General features: G+C 37.9%; 1 protein-coding gene across 2 annotated transcripts in view; it reads left to right on the forward strand.

Annotated features, from left to right (window-relative positions):
* The first annotated feature begins 5,609 nt into the window (after window positions 1–5,609).
* LARS2 (leucyl-tRNA synthetase 2, mitochondrial) overlaps window positions 5,610–25,286 on the forward strand; it is an 82,347-nt gene continuing 62,670 nt past the window's right edge. For both annotated transcript variants that reach the window (XM_038127344.1, XM_038127345.1), the window contains exons 1-5: window positions 5,610–5,731; window positions 8,561–8,811; window positions 10,669–10,797; window positions 20,084–20,175; window positions 21,986–22,046. In XM_038127344.1, coding sequence (XP_037983272.1) covers window positions 8,578–8,811; window positions 10,669–10,797; window positions 20,084–20,175; window positions 21,986–22,046 — 516 coding nt within the window. In that variant the 5' untranslated portion in view covers window positions 5,610–5,731; window positions 8,561–8,577. The remainder of the gene's footprint in view (window positions 5,732–8,560; window positions 8,812–10,668; window positions 10,798–20,083; window positions 20,176–21,985; window positions 22,047–25,286) is intronic.

Consider the following 25,286-nt stretch of genomic DNA (forward strand, 5'->3'; position numbering starts at 1 on the left):
TGAAAGAAAGGTCAACCCATGACAAGTGTTTCATTAACATGTGCCTGCCTTGTTATTCCTTCTTGTCTGACATGATAGCACACACTTATGTAATAAAAAAGTTATTGTGAGAGAAGGTGGAGGAAGAGAGGTGCAGTGCCTCTCTGTAAGGTGGCTGTCCACATGGATGATCCTCTCCTCCACACGTGTAGAGGAGATGTACCACAGCAATGTGGCAGCCTTCACTAAGGGCTTTGAGCAGCTAGAATCACCTGCCCCTAGGCATACAACTGACTTACCATCTGAAATTACATACTTCAAGAAAGACACAAGAATGAAAAGCCAGGTTTTCAAAACTTGCATTCCTAGCTGTAATAAGGAGACATAATATTCCCAGATGCCCCTGAATTGTAGGTAGTTTAATGGCAATATTGTGTCACTGTGACCAGAGCCCACCAGCTCACAAGGACTGAGCTCTTACTCCCTGTAAATAACTGTAAATTCAAAGTTTTAAACAGTCTTACAAAAAAATTCTTTTGAAATGAAAAGCAAGAAATGTGTAGCCTTGAAAGCTGCAAAGGGGTAGTTTTGCTTGCCACTGCATATAACTAGTTCCAACCAACAGCAAAATTGTGCTAAGTGCATTAGGAGCTGGCCAAGACGAAAATACAGTTCCAATTACTTTGCTTGAAAATTGAGCTGTTGATGAAAGGCAAAAAAGTAAAGGTGCATTGATTCTGATAACTTCTCCTCAGCCACATGCACACACCTACTCACACACTCAGTCTCAATCAGTAAGAAGCTGCTGACGGTCACTGGTCTAACGCCTTCGCGTGGAGCATGGAGGATGTGCATTTTGGGCTAAATGCACACTTCTGTAAATAACACAATACAGGTGCTGCATAAGACCCCCTCAGAATAAGACTCACCAAGCTCTTAAAAATTACTCAGCCCCATGTCCCAGCTCCAGGCTCAGGGTACCAACATCAGCCTGCTAAAACAATGCTGGTAAATATGATTCCACTGAGTCTGGATCTTGCATGTTTTCAAAATTCTTCCATAACATTCAGTGTTTTTATGAGTGGCATGGGAACAGGCACAGATATTTTCCAACCAGACAGGAACATCCTGGTCACCAGATACTGGATGGGGCAGGCAGTTTTCTGACTTCTTACACAGCTAATCTCTTCTTCCACTGACAATTTGTGTGAGTTCTTCTTCATTTTGACAAGCCAAGGAATGACAAATCTTGTGTTGGTTTGGATGACAAGAACCTCCTCTGTCATCAAGGCCAATCTCCAGCTAAAGTGGGCATCAAACAGTAATACCTGTAATACAAGTAATACCTGTTAGGAGTTACCAAAACTCACAATTTAAAGGCTAAGCTCTACCCCTAGTAATGTGACCGGTCTTGCCCAAATCCATTCCTTTCTATCCCAAAAGTATAACTGCTTCTTCTACCTCTTTCAAGTGTTTATTCTTCCACTACCACAACACTTGAGTGCTTTTAAAATGAAGTCCACTGCAAAAGTGAAGCTTCTACTGATCTTTTTGGTCTCACTCAGAATTCTTTCCCTTGAAATTTGGGCTCCGATAGTAGATTGAGTTTGAAAGGATTTTTCTTAAATTTAGTCTATGAATTTCTTACTTTTTTTATTCTCAAGGGATATTCTTCACACCCCTGCAATCCAATCACCTGCATTTTTCATCTGACCTTGTGTCTTAAAGCAAAACCACTAAATATGTGTATATGTAAACAACAGCAAAATGAAGCTCAGTAGCAAAAGCCAAATCAAGAAGTTGGATGGAAAAAAATAACCAAACAAATTCTTTTAAGTACATGAAATGGGGCTGGGATTTGAAGTAGGTGATAAAAACTATTTTGTATTTGAAAGGCTGGGTTTTAATCCTCTTTTTGTAGGAGGTTGAAAAAATACTAGTTATGTTGTAATGTCAGAGCAAAAAAACAATGCCAGGAAGCACAAACATCAATTCTGGTAACTATCAGCCAAAGCAAAATTAGACTTGTACGGAAATCTGGGAACCATGTCTATTTAAGTGACAGACAGCTGGGGCACTTCTGCACATTTCCCACACAGGAACTAATGAATTACCTATTTACCCAATCAGCTCCAGGCTTTATGTGGACTAATGAAAATGCTAACAAGCACATTAGTGAAAAGTCTAAAAAAAAGAAATCAGGGGACTATCAGCCTGATGGAAAATAGCTTATGATTATTAAAGCAAATACAAATATTTCTATATCAATTATTTCCCATAATGAAATGAGACTGAAAAAACAGACTAGGTTAGGAGGCAAAACTCCAGGCGGGGAAGGTGGGGATCATGGGAGAGTGGGTTAGGTATCCTGTTTGGAAAAGTCTGAGTCCTTTTAGGGCTTGTGTCCCTGCTTGCTTCAGCACACTGCATGGGTTTTGGCCCAGTAAGGAGAGACAGGTGAGTGAGTGGTGTCTCCAACCCTTGCCTGGGCAATCAAGGCATTGTTGGTTTTCATTTTCACTCATATGGTGTGTTGTGTAGCTCACAGCTCTGATTCATGATTGCCACAGGATTTTGCTCAGGAACCTGAGAGGTTGCCCCTTCCAAAGGGAAGGGACCTGATGTGGAGCAGCTGGCCATCCTCACTTGCAAATTAAAATCTCTTTATTTTGTGTATGCAGTGCTCTTCCCCTCAACTGGGGAAAACACCATAGAGCTTAGAGCGAGAAAAAGTAGCAAAATAATGAGAGGTTTGTGTTATGTTGTCATGAAAACATTTTGAAATTCTAATTACTACCTCGAATTTAGAACTACAATTTTTAAAATACATTTCAATCTCTGGACTGTTGAAGAATCTAACATTAAACACATTGACCTATATTTCTCACCCGCTGCCATCAAGATTATAGCTGATTCAGTAGTTAGACCTTTGTCTTATCTTTTTAATCCATTCATTTCACTAAAACATTACTTTCTCATCCTGACAATCTACTTATGTATTTGATTTGCTCAAAGCTGAGGATAATCTGTTTAGATTAATACTAAATTAATCACAATCTTAAATGTTTCCTAGAAAGTTAGATGTATGCTGTACACAAAAGTAGACCTGACACACCTGAGGAGCACTCACTTAGGTTTGGGCCCATGTGGAGCCTCTAGCTCTTTGTTTACCATATTACCTGGGTTTGGTTGAACTCAAATCTATCCATGGATTCTGATGAAATGGCAAGTACCAAGTCTTGGCAATGGTGCCATTTTGCAGACACTATTTAAAAAAAAAAAAATTACCTGGAGAAAAATAAAAACTAAAATCATATAATATCCTTATTTTCTTCTGGAACGACTTCACTGGTATGACTTTTATTAGTTGCTAACATAAACAAGTCAAGAGGTTTGACACAGGTTTAAATTGTGTGTTATTTAGAACGTGTAAAAGCTGACTTCTGTCAAGATACTAGTGGAAACTTACTCTGAGAGTATACTGAAATTTTAATTTGTGTCACTTTCTGTTGATTTTATTGGAGCTTATTGTGCAATCTGGATTCTAATAGTGAGGAAGGCAGCCAATATCAAACAAAGCTAGAAAAGGTATAAGATTTTCTGCAAACAGAAACTGAAATTAGGTGACAAAAATCACCAACCAGAAACACTCTGAGAAGGAAAGAAGAGCAAAGGTATTCTGCATAATATGATAATCCATGAAGGCCAAAACAAATCAGACATACACTGTTATATGGTATTTGGGTTTTTTTATTGCCATATTTAAGGTAGGAGTTACTTATCTATTAAGAACTGACTGGCAGCACCATTTTAAAAACACTGTCAAGACCTCATGTCAGCAGTGCCTAGAAATGGCAATGAATAATTGTCCCAGGGTGTCAAGAGAACAGCCCAAAGTACACAAAATCTCCAAAATCTTATACTGGCTTTTTTTCTGCGGTCTCACCCAGTCTGCTAACCTCTCCGAGATAATTTTCATCCAATCACTCAGACATGAATCAGAAGAGTACAGGGGTTAAGGGCAGTGTGAGGGGAAATCATCCTGTAAGTTGAAAACATGTCCCAGCTGGTCATGAGCTCTTATTTATCTGGGGGAAGGGACTCAGCCAGGGACTGCACTCTCTGTCCCCACACATAACAAAATCCTTCATTCTCCCTCAGTCCAGGAGCTCACACAGCAGCTCAGAGAGAAATTTGGGATGGAAGGCCTGTTAAAGCCAGATCGCCATCACCTGCTGACAGGAGATCAACTGGAAAGCAAAATAAAATTATGCACAGAGTCATGGGGAAACTGTTCTAGTTTATCAGCAGGGTAACCATCAGAGCTGCTCTCTGTTCTTTTTTGTGGTGAAAAGGTTACAATTTAAGCACATTTGACAGGTACACATAACCAAGTGAAAAGCTTTTATTCAGTAAATACTTATTTTTAGTCACATAAGAAGGTTGACTTTACTGTAGACATTGCACTGCATAAACAGAATGTGTCTGTTTAAACTGTGTTGGAGACACAACAGCTAAGAAAAAGGTCTAAAAGTGAAAAGAATCAACAGTTGACAGCAGCAAAAGGGCACAAACATGGGGAAATAAAAAAAGAAATTTCTCGTGCCTTGGAGGCTACTACAAGTTACTTGCAGTAATTAAAACCAACTCTGAACTCCACAGTGTTGACAACAGGATGAGATGTTGCTTTCCAGGAAGAGGTAAAATAATTATACTATGCTAGATTGCCTTTATTGACTTGTGCCATGTTGTCTAGGATGACCCTGTTGGGAGCACGGAGGTTAGACCAGATGACAACCAGGGGCACACTGCACTGGAGCTGAGCTCATTCAAACACATGGAATTTCAGGACAAGAAAGAGAACTGCAGTGCTTTTCTTGCTCCCAGGTACCCATTTTGTGATTCCTGTATTTCTGTGACTCCTGCTTTTTACTCTGACTAGTCAAAAAGACATTACAAAAAAATACCCAAACCGTTGCCTTTATTTCAGAAACTGTAAAAAAACCCCAAAACAAACAAACAAACAAAACCAAACAAATAAACAAACAAAAAACCCCAAAAGGTAAGTAAAATTATTGAAATTACTGAAATCTAGCCCTAACCTATACAGTCACTTTACAGGGCATGCTGTGGACGGCAGCAAAACTAACCACACAGAAAAGGTCAGGTTGGAGGGGACCACAGTTCGCCGTGTGGTCCAACCCCCCTGCTCAAGCGGGAACATCCCAGAGCACACGGCACAGGATTGTGTCCAGACGGTTTCCGAATATCTCAAATGAGGGAGACTCCACAACCTCTCTGGGCTATCTGTTCCAGTGCACGGTCACTGCACGGCAAAGAAGTTCTTTCTCACGCTCAGCTGGAACTTCCTGTGCAGCAGTTTCTGCCTACATCAGTTGTCTCATGCCACACTGCTTGGCACCACCGAGAAGAGCCTGGAAACATCCTCTTGGCACCGCCGCTTTATCGATATTAATGAGGGCCCCTCTCTTCTCGAGGCTCTGTGCATCTTCTACAGAGCTCAACCCCGGTTAATTTTTTTATTATTATTATTATGTTCGTTATTTACTCTCGTTCTACCTTTCCACGTTACGCTCGGGTGAGTGGGAAAGTCTTCCCGCTCCCTCCGTGCGCGGAGCTCCCGCCCCGTCGGGCGGTGCCAAAGGCGGAGGCGGTGCCTCGCTCCGACCCCGACACGCCAAGATGGCGGCGCCCGCGGCCCGGCGGGGGAGCTGAGGGAGGGCGCGCGCAGGTAACGGTCCCCCCGCCCGGCCCCGCCTCACGCCCCCCGCCCGCCGGAGCCGCGCTAATCCCGCTGCCCGCGGCTTCCCAAAGCCCGCTCCTTTGGCCTCCGTGCCCGCGCCCAGCCGGCTCTGCCGGGCGTCCTGTGCCCACGGAGTTCCCCCCTCCTCCAGCCTCCCTCTGTCACCGCTCCCCTGCTCGCTCTGTCCCGCCCGTGGAGCCGCCTGCTCCCCTTGCAAGCTTCCCATTGCTCCGGGACTGAGTGAAATGTGTTAGGCCTCGTCAGGCAGTTTCCAGGACTTTTAATTCAGTCTCCCGCGTGCTTACTGCGTCTTTCCAAACGTTTTCTGTGTCAGGGAGGTTTACATTGGGTATTAGGAAAAGGTTCTTTCCCCAGAGGGTGGTTGGGCACTGAATTGGCTCCCCAGGGAAGTGGTCACGGCACCAAGCCCGACCCAGTTCAAGAAGTGCTTGGACAATGCTCCTGAGCACATGGTGACACCCTTGGAGTGTCCTGTGCAGGGCCAGGAGTTGCAGTCAGCGGTCCTTGTGCATCCCTTGTAGCTCAGGACATTCTGTGATTTATTTCTCTATCAGACCTGCCCCTTCATCCTTGCTTGGCACACCTGCCTGAGCAAGACAGTTCTAGGCTCCTAGCCTGCTTCTTGAAAGACTCACACAACACTGGGCTGGAGTGCCCTTAACTGGGGCAGGGAGAGGCACTCTGTCCTAGTCTCATGCACACAGGCCTGGAAAGGAAAAACACCTTCGTGCCGTGTCTTTTGGATTTGATTATCCTCTGTGCCATTCATCCTGGCTTAGCCCAACACATGGCCAGCTGACCATTGCATCTTGTGCATCCTGGGAACAGGAAGGACACTGCAGTTCTGTTTCTCATCCTGAAATTCCATGTGTTGGAATGAGCTTAGCGCTAGTGCTGTGTGCCCTTGGCTGTGGCTGTTTTCTCACTCCCACCCACTGCTCTGACCCCTGCTTGGGTGACCTGTAGGGCCTGAGGTCACCCAAATGTGCCTTCTCAGGCATGACATATGCTGGTGGGCTTCCTTGAGCTGTGCACAGGCATGGTGTCTGTGTTCTTTCTGTCTCAGAATCAATTAGGTTGGAAAAGACCTCTGAGATCATGGAGTCCAAGCCATGACCAAACACCACCCTGTCAACCAGACTTTGGCACTGAGTGTCATGTCCAGTCTTTCCTTAAGCACCTCCAGGGATGGTGACTCCACCACCTCCCTGGGCAGCCCATTCCAATATCTAATAACCCCTTCTGGGAAGAAATTCTTCCTAACGTCCAGCATAAACCTCCCCATGTGCAGCTTGAGACTGTGTCCTCTCATCCACTAGTCTCCCTTCATGTCGCTCCTGGGCTTTAAAATACTTGCTTTGTAAATCAGCAGTGCTGAAATTGGATAAGGAAGCACTTCCTTGTATAAGAAAGCACTCCTTTCTGTTGTAAAATAAATCAATAGAACTAAGACATAAGTAATGAGGAAATAATTAGTAAAAATAAGCAAAAAACTTTGAAGTCCTGAAATGGTAATTTTGAGATGAGTGTGATGTTATGGAGAGGGGGAAGTTGGAGTCTCCTGAATGACTCATGTGTGCCTGAACTGGGAATCCTGACTACAGTCCTGGATTTGTTTTTAATACAAATGAGAGAGATTATGGAAGGTAGCAACAGGAAATCCAAACCACTGATGTGGCATGAGTCAAAAAGTGTTTATAAGACCCTGCTTGATAAGTAAGAGAGAAAAGGAGCAATTCTATAGATAGGTAATGAGACAGGCAGTGAGGGTTTGTGTGTGCATGTGTGGTGAATGTTAAAGGAAGCATAACTCCCACTAGCTTGCTAGGGATCTAATTAAGGTGCTATAGCAATTATTTCTACTGATAATGTTTCCACCTTATGGGAAATGCATAAGTAAAATCTGTTCTTATACAGAATTTCTCTACCCTGAGATTTTACTGATGTAACTCTGCAAGGAAAATTCTGAACTGACTGAAATAGCTAGTTTGGTAGAAGTGTGTTGGGCAAAATTAAAAAGGAAAAAACAACACCAAAGCACCAAAACCAAACATAGAGGATAGAAAATACTGATGTAAAAATGCCATTAAAAAAAAAAGGCAGTCAAGATGAGGAGGAAATCTCAGAGAAGAGGTTCTTTTAATGCCATATTTCCTACTGTAGGAAGTAAAATCAGCAAATATCTTGTTGAGACTGATCCCAAACATGGGAGCTGTTCAGTCTTTCTCCCATCTGAGTAGCTTTAGAAGACTCTCTCTGAAGCATTTGAGGAGTTAACCAGATTTTTAGTTGAAAAAGAAAGCCTTAGCAAAATAGTTGGTTTAGAATATCTGGTTGAAATCTACTAATTATAGTCATCCTCCCCCATCTCTTTTCAGTGATGACAAATTCAGTATTTTTACAGTATAATTTCATCCAACTTCCTTTTCTCTCTGTTTCATTCTGAATTTTTACTAACACCCTGTTAGCCATCTTCTATTCAGGCAATGGAGCTTCTGGAACCTTCAATTGACTGATTATGCTTTTATGGGAGACTGAATGCAAGAATTTTATTTTATTAGATAAGACATATAACACAATGGGTTTGTTCTGTGCGAGGCCACAGTTAGTTCTCTTGACTAAAAAATACATTTATAATTCAGACACGGAAATAAAATGGAAGTTCCAAGAAAAGCAGCTGAGTAGTCTAAGTCAAGCTAAAATAGTTTAATAGCTACCACTTTTCAGTATAATCATAATAATTATTGAGTTCTTGTTATGTATTGTGGCATGAAATACATATTTTTGTCTTTTCAGATACCATAACCTTAAGAATGCAGTTGGTTTATCAAAGAGTTGGCCCTTGTTCCTCATGTTTGAAGAGACAACTAAATGGCTTCCTGGGATTAATTAAATGGCAGAGAAGACTGGTTCCTGCTTGTGTGAGAACGATTTACAGTGAGACGGGGAAATGGGAAAAAAACTATGGGCTGGAGACAAGGAGACGAGTTGAAAATTGGTGGTTCCCAAGAATAAAGGATCAGTTCTGCAGAATTTCAGAAACTGATGTAAGCATTATGAGAAACGTGGAGATTACATGTTTATATTTTTGTTTTCTTAGAATGAAATTAATTGAAACTTACTTAGTACAGATGGCTTATAATGATTAGATGTGCATTACATTTCAGGGGAAAATACTTTCATGTAGATTATTAAAAACCATTAATGAAATAAGTAAACAAAAATTTAAAAAAAAATCCTGAGGAAAAATATAAATCCTGAGGCAAAGTATAAACTTGTAAATTTAGAAAGGGTTTAAGTAATCGATTCTTTCTTTGCCTATTATACAATATTTGGCACTTAATTATTGAAAGTATTAAAAGAAACATCTAATTGGAACTTTTATAAACAATTTTCTCAAGGTTCTGTTCCCCGTGTTGTGACAAATCTTATACACTACACCCTGTGACTCACTAAAATCTGTGTTAAGGGAAAATGTTTTTTTAATATTTTCTGGTTTACAGTCTCACAGGAATAGTAAGTGACTTGAAGGAAAAAAAAAGTTTTCCCATGCAATAAAAGATCTTAAAAACAGCTGTATCGCAGTCTCTGACTCTTTTTGCCTTCACAATCTATTCTGTCACAATAGATAAAATACACTTCTGTGGCTCTTTATGGTTTTTTGTTCATCTCCCTTAAAATTTGCCTTTTCTCTGACAAAAAAAAAATAATTCTATCAAAATGGTAAAGAGAGAAAAGAGCTTGCTTTTTCTGGGGAAGAAAACTGAGATGAAATGGTGTGCATGTATACCTGTAGCAGGGAAAGCATTCATTTAGACTTGTGCCTTTTATATACATATGTACATAGGAGTCAAATGTAGCATACGTAGGCTAAGTTCTAAATTATATTTTTAATGATATTTTTGTTTTATCCTTACAGTTGAAGTAGATTTAATAACATATTAAGAGGCAAATAGTGTGTAGTGCTGCTCTAAAGTACTGAGGTTATTTCTGATTTGCTGTGATTGAACGAAAGTGATAAAGAAATATTATTTGACAAATACTAATGGAATTTTAATCAGAACAGTAAAGCAGAAACCTGCCTGTATTTTTTTTTATTATTAACAAGAAAAATAATGTAAGAACTTAGCAAGTATCAGTGGTACTTGATACTATCAATATATCAGTGATGAATTCAGTGGTAATCAAGATGTATTAGGAATAACTGATGTGCAAGAGGATTTGTGATTTCTTTGTAACTTTTATCATTTAAATTAAACCTAAGTAAATGAAATTTTTCATTTCTTTTCATTATGTAAAATCTTGCTTGTAAGATGTGCTTGGATGTGAGCATACATAGTGACACTGAAGAGTTTCTCTTCAGCAGATGTTCATGCAATTGCAAATGATGCAGTCACTCTGGGAGTTACTGCAGTTCAGATGATGAAAAACAACTGGCCAGGAGTGAGCTCTGTGTTTGTTGTAGGTACAAAGTAAAACATTAATTGTTTAAACTGTTACGAGAGTGATTTAATCTGCTATGTTTTCAAGTTTTTGTCGGGGCAGACTAAGAACACATAGATAATAAGTTGCAGATGCTACATTGGCAATGCTGCTTTGTTAAGCTCCAGTTCTGTCAATATGACTTTTTTTTTGAGTAAAAATGAATTAATTTTCATAACATTCAGGTGCCATAGAAGCGTCAGTATAAATTGAAGAGATGTCAGCAAAGTCTGGTAAAACATCTCTGTTTACGATCCCAAAGAATTTGATCCAATGAACTTTGTGAGTGCTCACTTGGATCAGTTCCAGCAGAACCATGTTTCTCTTTATGGTGTCGTGTAGTAGTTTATAATGTGCACGTGTATTTATTCAAGTGAAATGCTAACTCATGTAGTTACTAGTTTCTACAAATTTCTTTCTAGAAATCAAGACCAAAATTTTATGTGCTTTCTATGTTCCCATATCCTTCTGGGAAGCTTCACATGGGCCATGTTCGTGTCTACACCATCAGTGATGCAGTAGCTCGGTTCCAGAAAATGAGAGGGATGCAGGTAAGAATAGATCAGTGGTAGGACTGGGTGGGGTTTTTTTATATTTTAATATCATAATTGATCAGGAAATTAGTATTTTCCAAAATCCGTGAAAGTGGAGTATGTGCTACAGGTGTGTAGATAATGACCCATGAAGCTTTGAATATTGAAATTTGAGAGTTTTATTAAAGCCAGTAGTGTTCAGAGCTCACTGTTGCTAAGAGTGGTTAGAAGCTATGATGACAGATGATGACAGCTGGTACTGTATGAGGTGCCTAAATTTACTGATGTGTGGCACAGTGTTGCTGAGAGCTCTGGGCCACACAGTTTCTGTGAGAGGAGGCTGACAACCCACCTGCCACCTAGGTAGGACCGGGGGGGAGGAAAAGATGTACCTGGCAAGAGAAAATAGGTACCACCAAAATCAACTGCTTTCACCTCTTCTGCTCCTGAGAACCAGTTCATGTCATTTGTCAGATGCAGAGGGACAGCCTCTATGCCTGCTGGGAGAGAAATCTCTCTTTTTTTTGAGACTGCTGCAAGTCAGACAACAGTTACATCATGTGTGTGTAGCTGAGAGTTTCTGTTCTGTAGCATCTGACCCTCGGCTTGCCCAGTTCAGCATTGCTCATATATATGAAATGTCTTCCAAAGGTGCAGGCCTGCGAGGTAGAATAAGTCTTAAGTTTCTTGCTACCTCTGCAAGGAGAAATCCCATTTTCCCTTCTACATTTCTCTGTTTCCCAGTCTCCCCCACGCCTGCCATAATTTCTCCTCACTGCCTTCTGCCTCTCCATTGGGTTGAAGGGGTAGCTGAGAGCCTTGTCCCTGCAATCTGCAGTAAAGGCTGGCAAGGTAAAATCTGAAGGATGTAAGGAAGGTGTAGGAGAACTGTGGCCTGAGTGACAGCCATATTACAGAGGAAAGACATTTGGTAGAGGGAAAATGTGAAGGAGCTGGGAAAACAGTAGGAAGGAGGAATATGGAAAGAGAAGGGAACAAAAAGAGAAAAATAGTGTAGGCAAGGATCTAGGATGACAGGAAGGAGTCTCTCTATTGTACAAGAGAGAAGGAGCAGCTCAAGAATGTAGGTATCTACCTCAAAAGAGTACAAAGAAGATGAAATTGAGAAAGAATTGTTAGTTACTGGTTGTGGTACTAAGTGCAATTTCTTTGCTACAAGTGCTAAAGAAGTGTAGCATTTCCTGGATTTATCACCATCCGTGAGATCTGATAGGTATTGTCACTGCATTATTCAGTGTGCTGCTTTTCCAAATACTATGTGGTTTTTGCCAGTGATGAACATACTATGCACTGAATACTTGCTGCTGCTTTACAGATATGCATTCTTGGGCTTTCAAAATTGCAGGAAAAAGAAGTAAATGCCTTAGACTTTAAATAAGAAGAAACCCCAATGTCTGTTATAACACTTACCCTTCTTGACTCCTCTGAATGACCAGAACTTGGATCTCACTAAAAAAATTGAGCTAAGAGGGCATTTGAAGGGATGCTTGAGTTTTGATTGATGTTAAGACCATTCATGAAATGTCATTTCAGGATGTAGCCATCTGTTATCAATAGCAGGGAAGGTAGCCAGTAAATTGCTGTTCAGAAAGATGAAAACTTGCTTCTTCTTGTACTTGTGAAATTATCTACATCCAGTAGCATGCTCTAGTAGTAAATTTTTGAATACAAGGTAAGTAACCACCTTTAATGGAAACATTTGGAGAAAAGTAAAAAGATAATATAATTCCAATGAAATGCAAGAGCCACCATGCAAAAAAGTTTTATTTCCACATTTGCCTATATTTTTTATTTAGAAAATTTTTTCCAGACTTTTCAAGTTTTTACATCTTGCATTTCATCATATTTTTATATTTCATGTAAAAATTACTTGGAAAAAGTGCCTGTAGAACATGCTGGATTTCTAAAAATACTTGTATCTTCTGTTATGTTTAACCAGTTTGAACATCTATTTTTGACTAAAGGTGGGCAGCCAAAGAATTTAACTTTCATTTACGATTAAGAGAGATTTAAAATCTCTCAGATGATTTTCTGGGTATGTCAGATTAATAGACATTGTGTTATTGATGTGCATTAACTTGCTGGAACTTGAAAGAACTTTTCCTTTATTACCTATGCTAATTTCTCCATCACTTATAACTAGAGTCTGTATAATTGATTTTTTTCTTTGCAATTAATTTATCAGCCTGTAAAACCTCTCTCTGCCTTTTTCCTGGTTGTGCAATCTGTCAAAGGTTATGATGATGTTTAAGATACTGTGATCATTGTAGGCTAAGATGTGGTTATATCATGAAACTTGATGTACTCCCTAGAAAAATAAATTTGTCCCTGTATTTAAGGAATTACTGGAATTCTTCAGTATATAAAAAGAAAGAATGCTTTAGAAACAGAACTGTTAGTATGCATGATTTTGAAGTTATTCCATTGATCTTCTATTTCATTCTCAAAATTCAGCTTTAATATTGTATGTTTGAAAGCCTAGGGAATGCTAATTTTTCTCCAATCAAAAATCTGAGTAGAAGTGAATCAATTTCAGGCATGCAATGCAAGGTTAGGGTAAGATTTTTGAGCGGCAATATGGTTTAAACTTTGCATTCATCATTTTCAAATTAAAAGTGTAAGGCAGTGAGAAATGATGGGCTGTTACAATGAAAATTACAGACAAAACCATTCAGATTTAGAGTTCCCAGGGAAAGCTTCAGACTACAATGCATATTTGTTATTTAATAAACAGTGAGGAGAAACATCTATCCTGTATGTAGTTGACAAGAATATATGATTGAATAAGAAATTATTTTATATTGCACAAGGTGGAGGTATTTTTCATAAGGAATGCCTTAATGAGAAAACAATAAATTAGTTACATATTGATTTAATCTGAGCAGGCAAGAATTGGCCTATATTTTTGTAATATTGTAGTGAGGATAGGCTAGAATACATTTACAAAGGGATTAGAGGACATTTAGACCTTCTTTTGAATGCAGTAGTGTAATTTCTTCATATTGAAAGTATTTTGAAATTTTAATTGGGAAAGTTTTTAATAATTTGGATTCTGTTGTGGTTGTGTTTTTTCTGAAATGTAACATTCAATTTCTTGTAGCTCCATAAGGTCTGGATTTCGTTTCAATTAAAATATTCTAGAGAGGTAATGCACACTGAACTCTACAGATATTTCCCAGAAACCTGTACTGCTTTAAGTGTGAAAATAAATATCTATTTCTCTTTTCCCCACCTTGTTTCTGAAAGAAATACTGCTTCAATATAAAACTGTAGATGAAAGCATTGTAAAGCATTGTCTTGTTCCAGTGCTCACTCCTCAAGGACCTGGAGGCAGCGCATGGGAAGCAAGCTGCCATGCACTTGGATTGGGTTGCTGGATTAATGATTTGTAGAGTACATGTGTTTTAAGAGAACTTTTTTACATTTTGATTACTGAAGATGAAGTTTTCTCGTGGGAAATGTAAGCCATATAGATTGCTTAGCATGACTGCACTGTGCTGGTCTTTCCAAAGTGTGTTAAGGGAGACATGTTTCTTGAAGTGCAATTTAAATGGTTTTTATGCATGGAGAGTTCTACATCTTATTACAAACATCTTTATTATAAAATGCTATGAAGAAGTAATGTATATATTTTAAATTACAAATTTATAGTTATTAATAGATCAATACAGACCTACAATGTGTAGTTTCTGGTTGTGTTTAGTCTGTGAATTTACATTCATGTTGTGAATTCTAATGTAGGAGTTTTGTAAGAAGTGATTTCCTATTCATTATTTGAGATTGCTGTGTAGAAATGATAGAGATATTCATGGTGATTCTCACTATGGCAGAATTCCAGTGTGCTATTGCTCTGGGAAAAAGTATTTACCATTACTTTATCATGCTATCATTAACATGTCTTTGATAAATTTTGAAGCAGATAATTTGTGCCTCTCTGAGGACTGAGAATAATTCCCTTAGTGATCAGTAAACAGAGTGATTCAGTTCCACAGTTCTTGGGATATCTTTGTAATGAAACTGGTACCAAAGCAAGGCAGTCGTGTGAGAGTTGTACAGAACTGAGAATAGTCCTTTATGTAATTAAATCAGCATGAAATTCCTGCATGCTAGAATCACACTATACTAATTATTTCTTAATTTATACTTAAACTGGGATGGATGGGATTAGAATATAGTCAGTGATATTTCTGCAATACCCCTAAATTACTTGAGGAGCGTTTTCTTTGTATCCATAACATATCTACTTTTAAATTGGATGTATTTTCATTAATTATTTTCCCTTTCAGCAGTGAATCTTAATACTCTTGAAATTGCAAAAGTGAATGGTATTGAAACCAGACAGGCAAGTTTAATTAAAACTCTATAATTAATCATCAGTAGGATGAATTATTTCGATACAGATCTGATTTCTGATCATCACTAGCTGCTGTTCTCCACAGGGTTTTTTTGTGAGGCTGTTGTGTCCTTTTGTCAGGTTATTTCATGTGGTATAAATCAAGTAACAAATATTACAAGTATTGTGTGTGAATTGAATATTATTTAATTTCAATTTTCCCCCAGCCTGTACTGAAGGTGTTAATGAGCTCACTCTGTTTCGTTTTGAAAGAAAAAGAGAAAATGAGATATAATTTTAAATATAATTATGTTAGACAAGAATGTGTGAGATTAAGGAGGCAAAAGATAACTTTGTTCTCAAAACGTGTGTGGTACTCTGTGGATGTTGAGTCATTTCTCGTATCGTATATTCTATGAGAATAAAAATAAATGAGCATTTTATGTTTTGATAGAAATCTGTATGGTTTGATTATTAGAGAGTGCCTTCTCTAATATGCAGCACTATGTTGCAGAGAAGCATTGAAATAGTCCTTTTTAGAATGTACACACTGGTCAAAAATTCCTTATTTTTATCTTTTTCCAGGTGTGCCTTATCTGCCTGGGGGAGTTGTCTGTCTGTCTGTTTGTTTGTTTGGTGGTAATTTTTACCTGTTGTGCAATGATATCTGTTACCTGTAATGATTAAAAGAGAATCTAGGCTTCACACAAGAGGAGGTCTTGTATTTAAAGTGTGCTGTAATATGTCAGTTTACGTAAGATTTTCAACAAGTTCAGCCCATTGTGGGCAGCCAATGGAAGGAGCAGCCATCCTTTCCATTGCCCTCTCCAACTGCAAGTCCTTGCTCTCTCATGTGTCTGTGATTGCACAATTGCAAGATCCATGATTGAGCTAGAGGTGTTTTCTGGCAGCTGGAACTTGTAATCATGGATCTCAGCCTTTTCTGGTTGATTCATGTCAATTGTGTCATGGAGCTGCAAGTAGGGATAGGAACGTAGACTTTGCTGTATCAATTCAAACCACTAATTTGTCAGCAAGCCTCTTAATTTTCATTTCTGGTCATCTTCTTTTATTACACATTCTCCAAATTAAATATAATTATTTGCAGGCCTTTCTGACACTGAGTCTGCTGTCTTTCTTAAAATTTAGAATGCATTGATCTGAGTGTAAGAACAGAGCTCCCTGGTCATAGTTCTGAGATATACTGAGTACATCAGGAGACCAAACATGCTCTTCATGTCCTTACAAACACTGAGGAAAATTCACTGAATCACCAGCCCTGGTTATGCTGGTGGAGGCTTAGAGCTGAGTGTTATGAGATCATTGTCAGCTCTGTGTTACATAGTACACTGACCTCACCTACTGATGTCAGTGTGATGAGCTGATTGTTACAGCAGTGAACAGATGAAAATGCTCTGAGAGGAAGAGCTGAGATCTCAGTGTTGAACCAAGGGAGTTTCTGTGTCTTCCTCCCCGTGGTCCCACAGTGACATGAAGAGCTCTAGCCATTGCTAACAGATATTTGACCATGCTGTGGAATGATTCTTAAAAGTACTTCAAGCCAGAGTCTTTGGGATCTAAAATGTTTCAAGATGCAACTGTTTTTGTTTTTTAATAATTTATTCCTAGAAAAACCATTCAGTGTAGTAGTTACTGAGTGCTTTGTTCCCCATGCACTATTTAATCACTTCCTTGTAACATTTTTACTCCCATGCAAACCATATTGAGTGGTAGAAAATGCCGGTGTTTTGTAGTTGATCCTGCCCGGTCATGTGAACTTCTCAGGATCTGAAGTTAGATCATGTGTGTTCAAGATTAACCTGGGAGTTTGCAGCATGAGGAGTTCACTTGCCCATTTCATTGTGAGGATGAACACACAGCTGCCTTTGGTGATAGCACTACCTTGTGCCATTGTAAAATGGCTGAAATTACAGCTTGCCTTCTTTTACCTGGTATAGGCACCCTTAGGCTCATGCAGCCTGCTGTTTAACAAGATACAGTCATTATTTGTTTTTCTTTCTCCTTCAGGCTTAGAGAAAGTATTGTCTACCTAGAGAAGTGATGTTTGGAAGAATGGTCACTGCAGTGAGCAGAATGGATCCCTCAGTTGCATAAGGTTTAGAGGTTGCTGTTGAAACCAATCAAGTCAGCATTCAAGAAAATGGATGACTTGTTTTTCTTCTGCTCATCTGTGCTGCTAGAGACAGCAGCCATGTTTTGTGCTAGTTAGAGCCAGTGACCAACCCATCAAATAGCTACAAGGAATAACCCTTTGGTCTTCAAAACTGCTTTCTATTTTTTTTCTTTGTATTTTTAATTTGTTTTGAACAGTCAAACTGTTCCTTTTTCCTTTTTGCCAACTTCTGATGTGATAGTTGCATATTTTCTTCTCCTCTTCCATTTCTCTTCAGATTTTTGTGTTGAATAAGTAGAGTAAAGATGTAATGTCAAATGCTGTGTGGAGACTGTGGCATTCTTGCTGCAGATTACAGCTAGAAGGAGTTGACCTATTGTTTAGACAAATGCATTTCACAAATCTTTCAAATCCATTAATGGTAGAAAAGTAAAAGAGACAATAAACTTGAAATCATTTTCTAAACCACTGTGCATGTTACATTCATCTCTATAGCAACTACATAAATAGATCTATCCTGGAGGCTAATTTGAAGATATTTTTAATGTCTCTTTAAATTCAGTTTTCTGATTGAAACTTGAATTAGCATACTTCTTCAGACCTTTAGCTTGAGGAATGCTATTGGTCGTTAAATTGAACTTTTGAATGTGAAGAGTGAATATGGTATTTTTGATAAATGCTAGAATTTGGAAGATCCGTGGGCACAGGTTGCTCCTTCCAGCACTGATGGTACAGTGTTAAAATGTCTGCGCATGAACTGTCTGGAGCACCCATCAGCCCTTTTGGGGAGTCTTCAGCTTGGTAGTGGAGTTCTTTTCCCACATCCTTTTGCTCAGGAGCATGAGAAAAGAGATTGTGCCTTGCATTTGGCTGCCTGTCTGTATCCAGATCATCAGAGTGATTCTTTCTAATATCACTTAATGTGCATCAACTTGTAGTAAGACAAGGCATTTGTAAGAATGTAAAGGCAGGACATTAGTCTAGGACATTTAAATAGAGAAAACATGTGTTATACATGGAAAAAAATCTGGTTTTTTCCATCACATCTGTTCAGAGATAGGTTGTCAGCAGTACTAGCGGTCAAAAAGAACTGAGCTGTATAAATTTATATTTTAAGATGTCCATTAAAAATTCTGTTGATATTTATAGCTTATGTAAAGCATAACTCTCTTTTTTTTTATTTGATACCAATAGTTTTGACTGGTGGGTGGATGGTCAAGGAGGGGAAGGGCTGGGCAGAGGTGTGCTTCAGTGGGGTGTTGAGAAGTGGTTTAATTTACATTTTCCATGTAAACTCCCCCCTCTATATGTGAGGAAATAGGCAGGTAAGACTCATAATTTCTGAGACTGTGGTGTGAGGAACAATAGTTTGTCTGATAGTTAGGGAAAGTTTGTAACACAGAAATTGCAATTTCTGTTAGATTTAGACACCAAAAATGTGCTGTGCAGAGGCCCTTATTGGGCTGGCTTGGATCACGGGCGATCACGGGTTGATACCTTTGGTTTTGTTGCTGCACCAGTAGAGTAATGACAGACAGTGGGTTTAGTTTTAGATCAGTACTGAAAATGAGAATGCTGAAGAGTCACATCTATTAAATCCTGTTGCTTTTACTCTGGGTTGGTGCCTAGGGCATCTTTATAAACACGTCTATAAAATATTTTTTATGAAATATTACATTAAGTCAGAAGATTGGAAAGTAGTGGCAAAGAAAAATAAAAATAATTCAAAGCAGTGACAAAAGTAGCTCTTATGCTTCTAAAATGAGGAGATTTTTCACATGGAGATGTATTATGAGATTAGTATGGCTGGGATTGCTCTTTTATGGCTTGTTTGCTTACATGCCACTGAGAGACACGTTCTTTATATAAATAGATACTTTAAGGGATAAACATTTTGATTTCTTGCAACTTGTAAAATGTTAGTCATGCTTTGCTATTGTTAAACTTATGTAATTTAAATCATGATTATTGAACTTTTAGCACATTTTTAGTTTAAGAAATAGAATTGGCTTTATCAGCTATCCAATATATATGTGTTTAATGACAGCATCTTAAGTACTGGCCTTTCTTCGTTGGTTATTAAACAGATTTTTTGAATACCTACCATATTGCTATATTGTTTTTCTAAGTAATGTCCATGTTAACAGGAAGAATACCTCTCTATTTCAACAGAAATTATCTATTATATTTTGTAGTAAACTTCTTTCCACATTTATTTATTTGTGGTCATAAAATTTTAATTTTTCAGTCTGTAGTCTATATTTGCAAGAGATATTTCAGTAAAATTTGACTAAAACTGTTTTAAGTCATAGTCTTAATTTTATCTGGTGAATTCAAAGTTATCATAGGGTATTTTTTTTAATTTTGTTTTTCAACACAAATAGTAAACAAATTGTATGCTACACATCAGTTACAGTTATAAAACTGTTGTTTCAACTGTTTTTACTTAAGGCCTTCTATTTTAGAATGAATATTTGGCTCTGTGCAGTGGCACCATCATCTGCTGACTTTTAACACCACACAAACTTACAAAGAGTTGGTTTTTGTCATTGTCAGCCTGATATTGAAATAGCCATGAGAGTTTATTGTATAATACTTTAAACTCCCTCTAACATCTCATTGTAGGCAACAAGTGCACTTCATAGTCAACTTTTAAAGCAAATCTGGCCATAGTTGGCAAGTTTGGAAGAAGTTCAGCTCAGACAAAGCAAATGCTGGAATGCCAAGCGCTGTTCATTATTCAGAGGCCTCTCAGTGTGTTGCTGATGCCATTCCAGAAAATTGCATAACGTTGTGGTTTTTCTTTTTGCTGACAGGTGATAAATCCAATGGGATGGGATGCCTTTGGTTTACCAGCAGAAAATGCTGCAGTTGAACATGGCCTTCACCCTGCAAGCTGGACTCAAAGGTGAAATTAATTGAAATATGGCATTTTCACTGTGAATACCTGTACTGTGGCCCCCATGAATCAACAAAACAGAGCAAACCTAGCATAGAAGAAAGATGGTACAGGAAAGAACGGGGTTATCTGAGACCAAGGTTATTTGGCAACATTTTATGGGACTGTGCAGATGACTCTGTTTTGAAAGATAAATTTATTGGGATGATTTTCAAGGTTTTAATCTCAACGACTTTTAGATTGTGAAATGCTAGAATATCAAAAGAGAAGCATTTCCCAAACACCCAAACCAGCAGGTATAAATAAATCAAAATTTCATCATGGTGAGGTAAACCTTAGTATAGAGTACACAGGGGAAAATTATGAGTTACGTGGTTAGATTTACTAGCAGATTTTTGTACCATGTGAGAGAGGAAGGAGATAGTTGGGTTTTTTTGAGACTGGATCTTGGAAAGTCCTAAGCAGCCATTATTCTGCTGATTTCTGTGAACATTTTTGGGTTTAGACCACAGAATGGGGTGTTATGTTCTCCTAATATTCTTTAAAATGAGTAAAATGTTATGTAAGTAAACAGTTTCTGAAAATGACTTGGAAACCAATCTTCCTAAGTGAAGTTGTTTGTTGTGCTCTGGATGCAGTAATCTATCTGTGGTATCTTTATAGACCTTGATCCATTTCCTTCTTTGATAGTGCTGTTTCTCTGTGTTTTGTTCATTCTTCTGGTCCCATCTTAAGATTCTTGATACTTTTCCAACAAAAATATTATAATATTAAATACTTGCAGTACTCAGTTATTCAGCTCTGTAAGTTTTTTCTGGATCAGAATTAAATGCTTGGTTTCATGACTGTCAACTTAGCCACTCTGTGAGGATAGATACGACTTTATCTGACAGAATGTCTTTTAGTAGAAAGGTCAAAGTCCCTAAGAAATTTTAATCCATTTTACAGTGTGTGAATGAATTCTCACCAAGTCACTAATTAATATTGTTTACTTGTGGGTATTTTGGTAAAGCATACTTAGTACATTTTCAGACTAAAGCTTCACTGTATATCCTCATGTATTTTACTTTCCATTTGTAATACAATCCATTAAGGGCAGCATCTAACCTGACAGTGTCAGAGTTGATTAATGTCTATCTATGGTGATGCTGCCACCAGAAGTTTTGTAGATCTTTGTCACCTCCCAGGATAGAAGCTCTCACCACCTCCTTTGCACTGGCTCAGCTGGTTTTGGTTTGATCAGCCTGTTGATCAGAGGAAAGAAAGAAAGAAATCTGGTGGGGGTTTTTTGGAGAATTTTTGTAGGGCATATCTTCAGCGGAATGGGTAGGCTGATTCAGGTTATTCTGCAGCCATACAATCACCAGAGCCACAGCAAAATACATCCAGGATAGCATTGCCAGAATAGAGCAGGATTAAGCTGATAGTGGAAGTGTCCCCTACATTGAGATTTAGGAGAGCCATTTGACTCAACTGCAGTAAAAATAATTAAAAATAGTAAGAACTGGTGCTTGAGTAATACTTCCTTCAAACTATTCTGCCATTTACTTTTAAGTTGCATTCAAATCTAGAGAAAAAAAAATGTATTTCCTCATATACATAGCCATGGGAATTGGACCAGAATATACTGGGGGCTTTTTAAAATATTATTTAAATATTCTGACAATTCTGAGTTTTACTGCTGGTGAGATCATAGTGTTTGGAGGTTAACTAGTGCTTTTGATTTCTCGGAACTCTATAAGCGCCAGATTTTTTATATGATCACATGTTAGAAGTTTCTTAAGCTAATAATTTTTCATTTATTATCATTATTTTGCAGTAACATTCAACACATGAGGAAACAGTTTGATGCACTAGGTCTGTCTTTTACCTGGGAAAGGGTAAGATTTTCTTTTCAAAAAATGGATACTGTTTTATTTTATTGTATGATGGAGCATTGAGACCCATGGAATTTCACCATTTTATTTATGACAATACAGCTGTCTTTGGCAGTGAACAGTTTAAGTTGTTAAACTGTAAAATTGAGCTTTTTATCAGATTTCACTAATTTTTCCAATGCTGATATCATCTGATAGTATCAATGTGTAGGAGAATCTTTAAAGTCATTTTGATTTTGTATTTGCTTTTCATCTCTTTGAAGGATCAATTTTCTCTGTTAGAAACAAGACAGTGAATAGATATTTATGAAACAGCAATGCCATTGTGCTAAGGTGTGTGTTTTTAGAGGAGTGCTGTTTTCAATGCATATGTCAAGGGTTCAAAGATAGTAAATTGAAGTGGTGGCTCGGTTATGTTATTCCAAATTTCAAAGTACAAGCCTGCATTTTCATAGATGTTCATATCAGGATCATCATGGAAACCAGAAATTTTATTTAAAACACTAATGCTTGAGAATCAGGTGTTCACCTTAAAAAACTTACCAAACATGATCAGACATAAGCTAATGTCGTTTTCCAGATAAAAAAGAAATTAGCGTTTGAAGCGATTGTGAGGTTATTGCATTTACCAGTGAATCAGTCACACTGCCTTTATACTCTCAGCAATAGCTGTTGCTTATCACCTTAATGTGATTTTGAATGGAGTGATGGAGATGCTAATCTTGGATTTTTATACCAGTATTGTAGATCTGAAAAGGAAAAGCATTAGTTTTCTGACAGTCTGAGACATGCCATCTGTTTTCTCTAATCATGAAGGTGAAGTTGTTTATTTGCATGTCTTGCATCTGAAAAACCATTTTGTCATGTCTCGTATATGAAAGGATTTTTCAGTGTAAGCCTTCTGAATAAGATTTAAATTTTCTTGGTAGGTGAAAAAGTTGCTTTGAAAAGATCTGTTGTGGAAGCTTCACTGCATGCATTCTTGACATCTAATGTTTAAAGCTGTTTATCAGAGGTATCTCAGAGGTTGTTTGTATGTGTGGTGCAGCAATACTTGAAAGCAGTGGAATCCTCTCTGTAGGCTGTGTTATGGAGTACACACATACACACACACACACACAAGTTCAGTGATGCAGGTTGCATTTCAAGAAAATTGAGAAGATTAATGTCTCATGTATAAGCTTCTGTTTGGCCCTTCTGTCCTGAAAAACAGACGGAAAACTGGCAGTTTTGAAAACCATGGCAAGAAGTATAAGGTACCCAGGGAAAAGTCATTTGTGATCTCTGTGTTTATTCTTCAAGAGTTACCTTCATTTTACTAGTAAACTGTGTTTTGGTTAATGAACTTTCAGGATTCTCTGAAAACTTGTGGAAAAGGCTTTGATACCCTATTACTAACTCCATTTGAACTGCTGTGTAGTTGAAATGCTTTAGAATGCTCTAGGGATACATAGTTGGTGCTTTTGGAAAGTAAGATTTCAAAACAGCTGAAAAATGTTGCTAGAGTTTTCACTCCTTGGCTTGTGAGTTAAGTTTTGTTTTACCTGGAAAGCCTGCCATACTAACTGGAGTAAGAGTAACCTGAAACAGATATGTTTATTAATTGCAAAAAAAATTCATGATGCCCAAAATATTATGTGACCTCCAAATGCACAGATATTTGAGCTGGCCATGGAAGAAGCACCTGTGGAAATGGAAGGGCTAAGCTGTAGCAGGGTGTTTTACAGGCTGATAAAGCCTGCTTCTCTGCAGGGCTCATTAGGCTGGGCAGAGCATCTTACTGCCTCAGCTGTACTGCTCATGGGCTAACTCAAGCATCTTTGCAGAGAAGAGCACTGTGCTGTGCAAGTGCTTATCTTAAAAGTGAGCTATTTGAGGTAAGGAGTATTTTTTATAGTATTCTATACTTGTATGACTCTAAATCAGTGGCTCACAAAATACTGTGACACTGCAAAAAACCCACTAGTATTAGTGACTCCTATGAACAACCCAAGAAAAACAGATTTTGTATGGGTTGGTCTCATTAACCAAGATCATTACACAAAGCAGGAGCCTGTTTTAAATTTTATTTCATTGATGTAGCTTAAATCTGCACCTTTATTATGCTACTGCATAGTACTTACCAAATAATGCTGGAGGGAACCCATTCCCCTAACTTAGATCCATATTTTGATGTGTGGTGAATTGCTTTTTTAAAGTGTGAATTTATGTTAACAGTCTCTGTCCTCTGTGGCCAGCTTAGACTATATGCTTGGATGATGGGAAGGAAACTTACATAAACTTTACCTTTTATATATGGTATGGGAAAAGAGAAGTGGAAAAAAGAAAAAAAAATCCATTTTAAGAAACTAGTTCATATAGCTGTCCTAAAGAGTCTGCCTGCTTATAAAGTCACGTCTGCTTGTCAAGAAATTTGTGTCCAGGAATACAAAGACTAGTTAAATCTCATTGCTTGATAAAATTAGTATGAACAAATCCCAGTGCACTTGCAATACTAGAAATTTCCTTTTATTTTTCCATGGGTTTTTTTTCATTGCTCTCTCTGTCTTACAAATCAAAACGTGCAGGTATTTCTGTCTTGTAGCTGTCAGTGAACTTACTTATCTAAAGAGATATCATAAATAAGGCATTTATTAAAAGCTAGGTTAATTAGATTAGATTATTAGGTTATTAGGTTGTTTCAGTCAGGTTACAATGGGACTTTAAAATTGCTCTCCTAAACAGAAAATCTAAGCAAATGAAAAATGGAATTAAATTAATAAAACAACTCTGTAAGTACTTTGCCTTAGAGTAGTTTTGAATACAAATCTGATTTTTTTACCTGAAACATAGAGGTATTTTAATTGCCTCAAGTTAGAAATATTGTATTTGTAAGTCACTTCGAAAATTGTATGATTCTCCGGAGAGATTTTTTAAAAATAAGTAAGTGAGATAACATTTCTATTCTGAACATTTATGTTTCTCGGATGGAAGGTTGAAAAGCTGAAAGTTGAACATGGAAGAAATGTCTCGAAGAGTCAATAAAACATATGGAAAATTTTAAAAATCCCCAACATTATGTTTTGATTTTAAGATAACTATCATCTGAGCATTTCTGATGATCAGATTTTTTAAAAATACCACCCCAGACAGCATAGCAAACTGCCTGTGACTTCTTTTGAACATGATTTTCAGGGGAATTAAGCCTGTAAAATATCATTTCCAATGATTCATATCGTCAGCAATAAAAGATGAAAAGCATAT

Source organism: Motacilla alba, chromosome 2 (assembly GCF_015832195.1).
Source record: "Motacilla alba alba isolate MOTALB_02 chromosome 2, Motacilla_alba_V1.0_pri, whole genome shotgun sequence".
NCBI lineage: Eukaryota > Metazoa > Chordata > Aves > Passeriformes > Motacillidae > Motacilla > Motacilla alba.